A 12,890-nucleotide genomic window follows, 5' to 3' on the forward strand; every position below is an offset into this window, starting at 1 on the left:
GGGGCGGGGCTTGGTGTGCACGCGGCGGCGGCGGCGGCTCTGTTGCGACAGGAGGGAAAGCGCGGCGGAGAGCGAGGCCGGCGGAGCCCAGGAAGCAGCAGCGAGGCCGGGTCTCCTCCCGCGATGCCGTCGGACCTGGCCAAGAAGAAGGCGGCCAAGAAGAAGGAGGCGGCCAAGGCCCGCCAGAGGCCCCGCAGAGGCCCCGAGGAGAACGGCGAGGACGCCGGCGGGGAGCCCGAGGCCGCCCGGGGGGGGCGCCAGGCCAACGGGGCCGACGCCGAGCCAGGTGAGCCGCAACCCCGCCACGTGGCCGGCCGGGGGGGGAGGGGGCTCAGCGCCTCCTCGCAAGCAAGGCGCCAGTCCTCAGTGAGGAGCCGCGGGCGAGGTTGCTGCCCTCTTCCGCCTGGGCCCCCTCGCCAGTCCCTTCTCTGCCCGGAAGAGCCTCTCCTTCCTCCCGCCGGGCCGGCAGCCCCCTTCTCTCGCATGTGGGGCAGGGCTCCCCCATCGGGATGATTCAGCGCCTCCTCTCAAGCAAGGCGCCAGTCCTCAGTGAGGAGCCGCGGGGGCTGCCGCCCTCTTCCGCCTTCCCCCGCCTCGCGAGTCCTTTTTCTGGGCCGAGCCAGGGGAGGCTGCCCGGAAGAGCCGCTCCTTCCTCCCGCCGGCTCCCCCTTTCTCTCGCATGTGGGGCAGGGGCCCCCATCGGGATGATTCATAACCTTCTCTCAAGCAAAGCTCCAGTCCTCAGTGAGGACTCTCTTCGGGCTTTTACCTCTCCGAGTCCTTTTTCTGGGTGGGGTGACCCCCCTTTGTGCAGAAGTCACACACCCTGTAAGCCAGCCTTTCTCCACCTGTGGGTCCCAGATGTTGTTGGACTACAACTCCCATCACCCCTAGCTAGCAAGGCCAGAGCTCAGGGATGATGGGAGTTGTAGTCCAACAACATCTGGGGACCCACAGGTGGAGAACCGCTGTGTGTCATTCCAGAAGGCAGCTTTCCTTATCTCTCTCCTGGGAAGGGGCTTGGCACGGGGGGGGGGCACCCAGTTCTCTCTTCCCTCCCCTCCCCCAAGCCAACGCCACCCCCCTGAGAGGAGCCCTTGGTTCTCCCTCCAGATGTGGACACCATCTCCAAGGCCATTGAGGAGTTTGAGCTGAAGAAGGCGGCCGCCCGCGCCGTGACGGGGGTCCTCGCCTCGCACCCCAACAGCACCGACGTCCACATCATCAACCTTTCCCTCACCTTCCACGGACAGGAGCTGCTGAGCGACACCAAGCTGGAGCTCAACTCGGGGCGGCGCTATGGCCTCATTGGCCTGAATGGCACCGGTGAGGCCAAGGGCGGGGCGGCAGGAGCAGGAAGAGGGCATGGCTAACAACGGGGGTGGGGTAGGCAAATGTTCAGACCCAAATGGAAGCGAGAGGGTCAGCTGTGATAGCTTCAGCGCTGGGGGTTGGACTAGATGGCCCTTGGGGGTCCCTTCCAGCTCTACAATTCTGTGAGGGGGCCAGAGCACAAATCCCCCCAGGTCCTGAGGCCCAGGTGGGCGGGTGCCTCTCCTTTCTGGAGCAGGGGCCAGACTCAGCCTTCCAGCCCTTGCCAAGGTGGCACTGATGCCAGGGGAGGCTTTTGGGGGCCCCCACTGCTCTGCTTGCCCTTCTGCCAAGGAGGTGCCTTGGAACAACCAAGGCGCTGACAGCCTGCCCAAGGGGAAAGTGGTACTTCTCCCTCAGAGGCTGTTGGGGTGCAGTGAGAGCTCAGTTGTTGGGCACTGCCTGGCCTCTTCTTGGCAGAAGATCGACCTCCTTGGCAAGCATCCGAGGAGCAGCTCAATGGCCCTGGATCCGTCTCCTGGGGACTGTTTTCGTCGCCTGTGATGCGGAGTCTGTTGGGCAGCAGCTCCCGTCAGCCCCACCTCCAACCAAGCAAGAGGACTTCTGTGTGATCCTGTCATCTCCCTCGGGTGCCGCCTCAGACTGATCTGGTCAGGCAGTTTGCAAAGATGGAAGTTTGGTGCCCACGTAGAAGTTCTGTGTTTTTGCTGGTAGCTGCCCTATCTTTTCTGTCAGCACAGGAAATCCTGGGTTTCGTTGACTCAGTCATTTGGGGGTCTTGCTGCCCAGGCCCCCTCCCTCCTGCCACCCTTTTTTTTTTGCTTTCCAAGCAGCACAGCTGACCGTCAGGGCCAGAGAGACAACGTCAGCCCTGATCACCCACTCACCATTTCTGTATTGCGGGGGGGGGGTCGATCTAGATGAGCCTTGGGGTTCCTTTCCAACTCTACAGTTCTGTGGTTCTTTGGTACTGCTTTTGTGTGTGATACTTTGCATATGCGAAGGCAGTCAGACATTTATGTGGGCCAATACCAAAAACTTCCTTCCCCCAACTTTTAAAAAGTTGCTTTAAAAAAATGCTATACCTGCATCGTTGTGTTCCAAGACGATTATACATATAGGTGTTGAGTCTTGTACATAGTTGTCCGCATGGCATTTAAATAAAGTTGGGAAGCTTCCTGAGTATTCATGCCATGGCGTCGTGTGTCCTGGGACTGCCTTTCTTTTTGGGGGTTCCCCGGCTGGGGGTGGCGCTATGTGGCAGCCCTTTCCCCATCAGGGCCCTCTTCTGCGGGGGCCGCAAACTCCAGGTATGGAGGGGAACCCGAAGGACACCTCCCAGTTCTGAACACTGTAGCACCACAAAAGCGGGTTTTACAGGAATCTCTGGGGCCAGAGGGCCAGTTCACCAGGCGTCTAGGAGTGACCTTCCTTTTGGCTCCCTTGGGAGACGGCTGCACTGCTAGAAGTGACCAGAGGGGTCTTGGAATCCTGGAAGGGACCCCGAGGTTCGCCCAGCCCCCTGTAAGGCAGGTATCGCAGCAAAAGCACCCCGGGTCATTTCTCTACGGTAGTCTATTTTAAAGTTTTTATGTGTTTATATGCCTGTCGCACTTTTAAACTTAAAATCCATTGTTGTATATTGGTTCAAGTGCTTGTTTTGTTATTGGGGTTGTAGTTCTATTTGTGTTTCTCAAGCTGGTCTCTGACTGTAATAAATTTCATGTTCACCCCTGACACCCCGACTCCTGATTGAAAAACTCCAGGGAAACAGATCCCCCCTTCCACTTCTGAGGGAGTTGGGCGCACCATCGAGCGGCTCTTGCCCTCGGAAATGTCTCCCTGGGCTTCACTGGGGACCTCTGCTTGCCTCCCTTGCCCAGGGAAGTCCATGCTGCTGTCGGCCATCGGGAAGCGGGAGGTGCCCATCCCCGAGCACATCGACATCTACCACTTGACCCGCGAGATGCCCCCCAGCGAGAAGACGCCCCTGCAGTGCGTGATGGAGGTGGACACGGAAAGAGCCATGCTGGAGCGGGAAGCAGAGCGGCTGGCGCACGAGGACGGTAACGGCTCTTAAATTGGTCCAGCGCCCTAAAACCGCAGGCCTCCCAGTGGAGCAGATCGGGGGGGGCACAGACAGCTCTCACTTCCGCAGGGGCCCAGGGCCAGGTGGGCTCACCTGCTTTCTCTCCCCCCCCAGCTGAGTGTGAGAAGCTGATGGAGCTGTACGAGCGCCTGGAGGAGCTGGACGCCGACAAAGCGGAGATGCGGGCGTCACGGATCCTGCACGGCCTGGGCTTCACCCCCCTCATGCAGAGGAAGAAGCTGAAGGACTTCAGCGGCGGCTGGCGGATGCGGGTGGCCCTTGCCAGGTGGGTGCTGGGCGGATGGGACGGGCTCCTCTGCGGCTGGGCAGGCTCCCTCACACCAGCCTCCCCTTCTCTCTCCCCCTCGCAGGGCACTCTTCATCCGGCCCTTCATGCTGCTGCTGGACGAACCCACCAACCACCTGGACCTGGACGCTTGCGTGTGGCTGGAGGAGGAGCTGAAGACGTGAGTGCGGGTGGGGAGGGTCCTAACACCCCACCCCCTGCCCCATTGAGCTTGGCCTTCCCTTCCAACTCCCCTTTCCGAGGACCCTTCTGGGTCAGGCCAAAGGGGGCCCACCTACTCCAGCATCCTCTTCCAAATGCCCGTAGGAAATGAGGGATCAAGATAGACTGCCTCTGGACCTGGAGGTTCCATAAGAAGAGCCTGGCTGCTGGGTGAGGCCAGTGACCCACCATAGGGCCCGCAAGTAGGACTTGAGCCCCAGAGCAACTCTCTCCCCCTCCTGTTAGAAGCATCGCTGCTTCCAGGTGTGCAGGCAGGGCAGAGCCACCCTGGCTAGCAGACCTGCATAGCCTTCTCCTGCTCCATGAATTTGTCTAATCTTCTTTTAAAGCCATCCAGGTTGGTGGCCGCCTGCAGGAGGGAGTTCCACAGTTTAACAAAGCCCAGCTTTCTGTTACGTGTCCTGGATATTCCAAGGTTCAGCTCCATGGAATGTCCGTTGGTTGAAGAGTTATGAGAGGGGGAATATTATTAGTAGTAGTAATAATAGTAGTGGTAGTTTTATTATCTATACCCCACCCATTTGGCTGTGTTTCCCCAGCCACTCTGGGCAGCTTACAGCATATCTAAAAACATAATAAAAACAACAAGCATTAAAACCCTCCTGATGCAGGGCTACCTTCAGGTGTCTTCTAAAAGTCAGACATCCGATGGGAGGGCGTTCCACAGGGAGGGCGCCACCACTGAGAAGGCCCTCTGCCTGGTTCCCTGTAACTTGGCTTCTCGCAGCGAGGGAACCGCCAGAAGGTCCTCGGAGCTGCATCTCAGTGTCCAGGTAGAACGATGGAGCTGGAGACGCTCCTTCAGGTATACTGGGCCGAGGCAGTTTAGGGCTTTCAAGGTCAGCACCAACACTTTGAATTGTGCTAGGAAATGTACTGGGAGCCAAGGTAGATTTTTCAAGACCCATGTTATGTGGTCTTGGTGGCCACTCGCAGTCACCAGTCTAACTGCCGCATTCTGGATTAGTTGTATTTTCCGGGTCACCTTCAAAGGTAGCCCCACGTAGAGCACATTGCAGTAGTCCAAACGGGAGATAACCAGAGCATGCACCACTCTGGCAAGACAGTCCACAGGCAGGGAGGGTCTCATCCTGCATACCAGATGGAGCTGGTAGACAGCTGCCCTGGACACAGAATGGACCTGCACCTCCATGGACAGCTGTGAGTCCAACATGACTCCCAGGCTGCACACATCTTTTCTCACACTTCTGGCTCTGCTTCTGCAGGTTCAAGCGCATCCTGGTGCTCATCTCCCATTCTCAGGACTTCCTGAACGGCGTCTGCACCAACATCATCCACATGCACAACCGCAAGCTCAAGTATTACACGGTGAGCAGGAATCAGGCGCTGGGCGGTGTAGGTTGCTGCCGCCTCTTGAAAGAGACTGGCCCTGCTTCCAAAATCAAGGGTGCTGGGTCCTCTTTTGGGTGCCTGCCCCCTGGCTGTGGCGGCTGGGCCTGGAGGGCTGCAGGATGAGCCAGAGCCCCAGGCCAACGGGGATATCCCTCTCTCCTCCTCCAGGGTAACTACGACCAGTATGTGAAGACCCGCCTGGAGCTGGAGGAGAACCAAATGAAGCGCTTCCACTGGGAGCAGGATCAGATCGCCCACATGAAGGTAGCCATCCCAAAGGGACTCTTGAAGGCCATCAGCCACTGTGGCTCTGCCCTGCCCTCCGCAGTGGGAGACAGTTGCTGGGCATCGCAGGAGAGGGGGAGTTTATTTACTTTTAATTATTTACTGAATTCGTATGCTGCTCTTCAGCTGAACATCCCAGGGCGATTCACAACACAAAAATACAAAATGAGGGTATAATATACAGCATGAAACAAACATATTTTAAAAGCCATGGAATATTAATTGCTCTTGTGCTCCCCTCCCCCCCCCCAAAAAAATGGGGTGCTGTTGCTGGTTGGTGCTGAGCTATATGGAGCCAGGGGTGTTGTTGACCAGGGGTGGGGGACAGGATCTGGCCAACCCCACCATGATGGGCATTTTGGCAGGTGGGTCCCTTCTGACTCTAGAATTCTTGGTGGCCCGGCTTCAAAGGAGACCTCGTCTGAGTCTTCTGTCCAAATCTGTTCCCCTCCTTTCCCTGCTCTCTGGCGGGAGGGTGCTGGCGCAGCCGGCCTCTGTGCCCACCGCTGACCCCTGAATCGTTGCAGAACTACATCGCTCGCTTTGGTCACGGCAGTGCCAAGCTGGCCCGCCAGGCGCAGAGCAAAGAGAAGACCCTTCAGAAGATGATGGCCTCAGGGCTGACCGAACGGGTGATCAACGACAAGGTGAGGTGGGGAGATGGTCAGCCTGTCCCCCCACGAGTGGGGGCTGAGCCGGGGGGGCAGGAGCAACTCAGCAGGCTGTCCTGGGGCTCTTGTCCAGGGGTGGGGGTGGGTAGCTAAAGACCAGGACTTCGGTTCCTGTAATCAATGCAGCGGGTTGGTCTGGATGACCTTTGGGTCCCTTCCAGCTCTCCACCTCTGTGGTTCTCTGACCAGCTACCCAGGACCCCCCTGGGTGGGTCTCCTTCCTTCCCAGGCGCTAGCCAGCCTGAGAGGGGAGAAGGTGGCAGCGGATCCTGGCCTGGGGTGCTGCAGGGAGGAGAAACCAAGGGTTGCTGACCTGGACCCCCCCCTTCTTCCCCAGACACTCTCCTTCTACTTCCCCTCATGCGGGAAGATCCCACCTCCTGTCATCATGGTGCAGAACGTCAGCTTCAGATACAGCCAGGACGGGGTGAGCAGAGGGGCCCGGGGGGGGGGCTGTCAATATCGGAATTTCATTTCACTCTTAATTTGTACACCACATTTCTGTACTGCGACACACAAGGCGGCTCACAAGCTGAAGAAGCAGCAAAATGTATGAATGAGGGAAGAGGCTGCAGGATAGAGGCTTATAAAATTATTCCTGGCGTGGAGGAAAGGGGGTAGGGGACGTCCAATGAAGCTGAATGTGGGAAGATTGAAGGGAGATGTAAGGAAGTCTTTCCTGCGGCAGAGGGTTAAACTGTGGAACTCCTTCCCACAGGAGCCAAACTAGGTGGCTTCAAAAGGGGATTAGGCAAAGTCACACAGGAGAATTGGTGGCTTCTAGCCAGGATAGCTCTGCTCAGTCTCCGCAGTCAGAGGCAGTAATTGCTTCTGAATTCCAGTTGCTGGAAACCAGAGGAGACCAATTCCACACATCTGTTAAGGTAGAACGGAATATCGTAAGGCTTATGTTATCAAGTATCTTCTAACAATCCAATCCAGGGCAAAAAACACACACACACAAATCTGACTTTGAAATAAGAAGCTGAAACCAAGTAAAGTATTATTCAGTATTACCTTACAATATAATAGTGCACAATAAGATTAACTCTCAAAATGACAGCAAACAATAATTAAACTGAAATCCACACTCAATGAATCATTACTACACTATAATCGTTCAGGGGGGCAAAATAATAGCAAGCCGCAGTATATTTAAAATATGCAAGATGATTGAACTGAGCAGACAAGTCATATAACTTAAAACGTTAGAAATAAAGTTAGGAAACTTATTTCTCCGCCTCACTCTCTGTCTGTCCCCTTCAGCCCTGGATCTACAACAATCTGGAGTTTGGCATCGACCTGGACACTCGCGTGGCCCTTGTGGGGCCCAACGGGGCTGGGAAAAGCACGCTGCTCAAGCTCCTCACAGGGGAGGTGAGGACCTGGCGCCCCTGGCTTGCTTTTTGTGGGGGGGGTGTGTGTGTTAGAAATGGCCTTCCCCCCCCTCTGCTGGGCTCTCTGACCGGCTTGTCCTTTCCCCTCCAGCTGCTGCCCAGTGACGGCATGATCCGCAAACACTCTCACGTCAAGATCGGCAGATACCACCAGGTGCTGTTTATTTGGGGGGTTTCTGGCTCCTTCCCAGGGCATTGCTAAGGACCTGGAAGGGTAGGGGGCCCTGCTAGTTCCCTGTGGGTGCAGAAAGCCAGTGAGGCCTAGTGGCTACAGCGTTGCCCTAGGGCCTGAGTTCGAATCTCCACCCGGCGTGAAGGTTTTTGCTGGGTGTGACTTTGGGGGCCAGTCCCTACCTCTTGGCCTAGTCTACCTCAGAGGGATGTTGTAGGGGGCAAAATGGGGAGCGGCAGTGTGGCCTCCTCCCCTCACATCCTCCCTCTCCCCCCCCCCGGCCTCCTCAGCACTTGCAAGAGCAGCTGGACCTGGACCTCTCCCCGCTGGAGTACATGATGAAGTGCTACCCAGAGATCAAGGAGAAGGAGGAGATGAGGAAGATCATCGGGCGCTATGGGCTGACGGGGAAGCAGCAGGTGGGTCTGGCCTGGGGGGAGAAGGAAGGAGCCCCAGGCCTGTGGTGGTTGCTGGGGCGGGGGGGGAGCAGAGTCTGAGGGGCAGCCCCTGGCAGGACACGGGAGACCAGGGGCAGCCCTGGAGAATCCGAGGCAGGCAGGATCAGATCATAGAACTACAGGGTCCAAGCGCAGGAATCTCAGCTCAAGCGTCCCTGACAGATGGCCACCCAACCTGCGCTCAAAAGCCTCCAAGGAAACAGCTACTGCTGTCAAGATGTTCTTCCTAATGTTGAAAACCTGAAACCTGCCAGAGTCCAGTTCTGAGCCTTTCAAGCGAAGGTGCCTTTAGGGGCTGGCATTTAGGGGGTTTCTGTGTGCAAAGTGGGTCTCCCCCCCCCATGAGCTGGGGACCCTCCTCCTGCTTAGACCAGTGCGGGAAGGGGGAGGGTTGCTCTTGAGCTCAGACCTCTTTCGAGCCCCTGGGTGGCCCCTGTGAGAACAGGCTCCTGGGCTGGACGGGCCCCTTTGGCTCTTTCTCTTCTGACACGGTCGTGCCCGGCAGGTGAGCCCCATACGGAACCTGTCGGATGGGCAGAAGTGCCGCGTCTGCTTTGCTTGGCTGGCCTGGCAGAACCCCCACATGCTGTTCCTGGATGAGCCCACCAACCACCTGGACATCGAGACCATCGACGCTCTGGCAGACGCCATCAACGACTTCGAGGGAGGCATGATGCTGGTCAGCCACGACTTCCGGCTCATCCAGCAGGTCAGTGGAGGGGGCAGACCCAGACCCAGCACTGGGGACCTCTGCTTCACCTGCGCCAAGGGCTGCCTCTTGCCGCGCTGGGGGGTGAGGGGTGGGAAGAGCTCTCCCCTTCCTGCAAGGAGGATGAAGCAACCCACAAGTTCTGGTGCTGGGTGGGGAAGGTTCCACAGTGAAGGAGTTCATGGGGCCCATTACCCCCTCCAGATGTTGCTGGACTCTCCCGTCAATCAGCCTTGACTGATGGGGGCAGGAAGTTCAGCAACATCTGGAGTTGTGGCAGAGGGCCTTCTCGGTGGTGGTGCCCACCCTGTGGAATGCCCTCCCATCAGGTGTCAAGGAAATAAACAACTATCTGACTTTTAGAAGACATCTGAAGGTAGCCCGGTTTGGGGAAGTTTTTAATGTCTGATGTTTTACAGTAGTACCTCAGGATGCAAACGGGATCCATTCCAGAGCCCCGTTCGCATCCTGAACAGAACATAAGACGCGACTGCGCATCTGCGCCGGTCGCGTTTTGCTGCTTCCACGCATACGCATTACGTCATTTTGACCGTATGCGCATGCAGCGAAACCCGGAAGTAGCGCGCTCTGTTACTTCCGGGTCGCCGCACAAAAATACTTATCCTGAAGTGTATTTATCCCGAGGTATGACTGTATTGTGTTTTTAATACTCTGTTGGGAGCTGCCCAGAGTGGCTGAGGCAACCCAGCCAGATGGGTGCAGTATTAATAATAAAAATAATAACAAGTATTATTACTATTCCCCAAATAACAACCACACACCCATCATTTGGTGAAGAAGTAAAAGGAGTATTTACTTACCTAACTTAGGTCTTGAAGTAGCAATTACAGTAGCAAAATGAAGGCAGTTTTATAACTGCTGTCTAAGTTATAAAAGTACAAAAAGCAAGTTCCAAATGGTGTCTGAGTGTGTGCTTGGAGGCCCAGGCAGGAAGGCAGGATGCAGTGTTACCGCTTCCTGGCATGGCAGGCACTTTCCCTGACGCAAGAGGCCGCCTGCTCTTCCTTCCAGGTGGCCCAAGAGATCTGGGTCTGCGAGAAGCGGACGATCGCCAAGTGGCCGGGCGACATCCTCTCCTACAAGGAGCACCTCAAGTCCAAGCTGGTGGGCGAGGAGCCCCCTCCGCAGATGGCAAAGAAGACTCACAGCGCCTGAGGGCCCTCTGCCGGCCCGGTGGGTCAGCTGAGCCGCTTTCCCCCAGAGACTGGTGCCAGCCGCAAGCCCACCTGCTGCTCCTCCGCCTTGCCAGGGGAAAGGAACACGCAGCAACAAATCTTCTCTTCAGTTCCTGAGCTCCTGCCGCCGCTGCTGCTGCTGCTTCTTCCTCTTGCACAACCACCACCTCTCCACTCTCCTTCCCTCTGCTCCCCCCAGCTGGACAACCCCTTCTCCTCCTCTTCTTCTTCTTTCTCCTCCTCCTCCTGCCTGCAGAAGGCATTTCTCCAGCCCTCTGCACCAAGCGGGAGGTGGGGGTTCGGGCTGACACCGCAGGGCTGACTCTCTGCTTTCATTTCCAGACTTCACTCCTTGGGCCTCCGTTTGTTTTTAGCAATTATTATTTATCGATGTAATTACCAGACCTGTTGGAGAACTTATCAGCCAGTAATAAAGAGGAAAAAGTGTTTCAATAGTTCTGCTTTCTTCTCGCGGAGGCGATAGGAGTGGGGGGGGGGCAGGAAAGCTCTGTGTGCCTTGGCTCGTCTGGAAAATAAGGTAAAAGCAAGAGTTGATTTTCGGCTGGCTGTTGGGTTGGCTTGACCGTGGCTGTGCCATCCTCGTTCATGTTTGGGTCTGCGGGGAGTGGCGAGTACCTTCTCAAAAGTGACTAAGAGGGAGGCCAGGTGATACTGAAATGCCCAACTGCTCTGCGTGCTCCTCTTTGTGGCTCCGAGCATCCCTTGCCTGCCTCAGCTCATGTGGAGCTCTACCCACTCTCCCACACTGCCCTACAAGCCTGTCTCCCCTCCCTGGCTTCTTCAGGTGATGAGAGACACACAATGGATGCTGGGCCCACCAAGGCTACTGAGAAGTATGTCGTGCCACTTTTTTTGGGGGGGGGAATCCCTCCCCAAATATCAAAGCCACCGCCAGAATCCCACCCCACACGCATTTTATACTTCCTTTTCTGGAAGGGCTGTGTCACATGTTCCCTGAAGCGGAAAGGGGCACAATCCCATCTTGGGTTTGGCTCTGGCCCCCAGGCAGCAGACTCACAGCTGGGTTGCCCCACAGCCCTCACCCCCCACCTTACCGAGATCTCTCCCTGGTTGGGCCATAGGTGCCTGGAGGGCAGTGAAGGCCTGTTTCCAGAAGGTCTCCCCTCCTGGGGATGCCAGCAAGCTCTTCCCATCTTGGGAGGTCCTGACTGGGCAAGGCAAAAGTCTGTCCACCCCCTGCAGCCCAAGGCACAGTTGCCCACCCTCACTCACTTTATTAAAAATATATACTGCTTTGTCGGTTTAAAAAAGTATCAAAAGTAGTGGTTTGCAGCAATAAAACTCTACAATAAAAGACATTTAAAACGTCAAAAACATAACCAGCTAACCATTCTGGTTGCATTCTTAGCTGGGGGAATAGAAAAGGTTTTCATCAGGCGTTTAATAGTTGGCCCAGAATTTCCAGTGGCAGAGAGTTCCATAGGACTGGGCCGTGTCACTGAAGGCTTGGTTTCTCATTGTTACCAAGCGGGTCTTGCCAACAACGCTCCTGCAGGTGATCTCAGTGGTGTTAAAAGGTATTGGGTGGTCCCTGAGGCACCATGGCACTAAGTTGCTCAGAGCTTTGGAAATGAAGGCGAGCCCCTTGCACTCCAACCTGGCTGGGGAGCAGACGGCTGCTCTCCTTTCCTCAGCTGCCCTCAGACCCTGGATCTCCTCAGGCTGGATTAACCATTAAGCAAAATAAGCACCTGCTTAGGGAATCAAGGGGGCACCACATAAATTTCCCATTTCCCAATTTTTAACATTGTCACCAATTGCTCAGCTGAGCGTTGATATTCTCAGTTGAAGTCTTCTAAAAATCCCTACAGAACAACTGTAGCAAGGCAGGTGCCTTATCATTACCAAGTATAGAAACGTGTGATGCAAGGTTCATTTTGGTCTTAAGCTCGTTTTTTTATTGAAATATTTTCATGGATAACAAAGGTACATGTAACGTTTTCAAATTATAGAGCCCTTTTAACAGGTCAGTTACAGCTCGAAAGCACATCAAAGTGCAAGTAGATAAATAGGGACCGCTATTTATCGGGACCGGGAAGGTAAACGGCGTTTCCATGCGCTGCTCTGGTTCGCCAGAAGCGGCTTAGTCATGCTGGCCACATGACCCGGAGGCTGTATGCCGGCTCCCTCGGCCAGTAAAGCGAGATGAGCGCCACAACCCCAGAGTCGGACACGACTGGACCTAATGGTCAGGGGTCCCTTTACCTTTACATTTGGAGTGCAACTGCTGCCGTAGGCATTGCAAGGTTGGGTGTAGAAAGAAGGGGGGAGAATTATATTTCATTCTTTTACATAATGTATGTGCAGTTGTGTGGTTTTTTTCAATAAAGTTTTATTTGGTTTTACAAGTTGATTCACACACACACAAAAATTCTTGCAAGTATTAAAATTATAACAAGATTATTCCAAATCTTAGGACTTCCCTCCTTCTCTCTGTGGTACTTTAAATATCTTTGTAAACTGCATATTATAAATTCATCCAAATTACAGTCCTCCATTATATCCAAAGTCTTTGTGACACTGCAATAGTTATTTAAAGCCTGCCAAAGAGTTCAAGTGTTTACAGTGTTCTTTTAGATACAGTCTGTATTTGTCCCATTCTCTACTGAAGTTTTGATCCTCCTGGTTTCTGATTTCCCCAGTCAGTCTTGCCATCT

The 12,890-nt window shown here is 55.2% G+C and overlaps 2 protein-coding genes and 1 long non-coding RNA gene across 4 annotated transcripts in view; 2 read left to right on the forward strand and 1 right to left on the reverse strand.

Annotated features, from left to right (window-relative positions):
- LOC310745974 (uncharacterized protein) overlaps window positions 1-12,890 on the reverse strand; it is a 618,230-nt gene that overhangs the window by 251,845 nt on the left and 353,495 nt on the right. The gene's annotated exons all lie outside the window — the stretch shown is intronic.
- LOC310746292 overlaps window positions 1-12,890 on the forward strand; it is a 284,046-nt gene that overhangs the window by 109,107 nt on the left and 162,049 nt on the right. The gene's annotated exons all lie outside the window — the stretch shown is intronic.
- Window positions 30-10,644, forward strand: LOC310745330 (ATP-binding cassette sub-family F member 2). 2 transcript variants are annotated; one of them, XM_083577516.1, is made up of 14 exons: window positions 30-286; window positions 1,114-1,326; window positions 3,216-3,398; window positions 3,536-3,707; window positions 3,793-3,888; window positions 5,177-5,279; window positions 5,472-5,567; window positions 6,116-6,235; window positions 6,597-6,686; window positions 7,526-7,636; window positions 7,748-7,810; window positions 8,119-8,247; window positions 8,792-8,995; window positions 10,028-10,644. In XM_083577516.1, exons 1-14 carry the CDS (start codon window positions 124-126, stop codon window positions 10,169-10,171), a joined length of 1,887 nt encoding a protein of 628 aa, XP_083433642.1. In that variant the 5' UTR covers window positions 30-123; the 3' UTR covers window positions 10,172-10,644. The 2 variants fall into 2 exon arrangements, with proteins under 2 accessions (XP_083433642.1, XP_083433643.1); XM_083577517.1 differs by lacking the exon at window positions 10,028-10,644 and adding an exon at window positions 9,118-9,137 and having other exon boundaries at window positions 83-286; window positions 8,792-9,086.

The sequence above is a fragment of the Podarcis filfolensis genome (assembly GCF_964270895.1).
Source record: "Podarcis filfolensis genome assembly, chromosome: 12".
NCBI classification, from domain to species: domain Eukaryota; kingdom Metazoa; phylum Chordata; class Lepidosauria; order Squamata; family Lacertidae; genus Podarcis; species Podarcis filfolensis.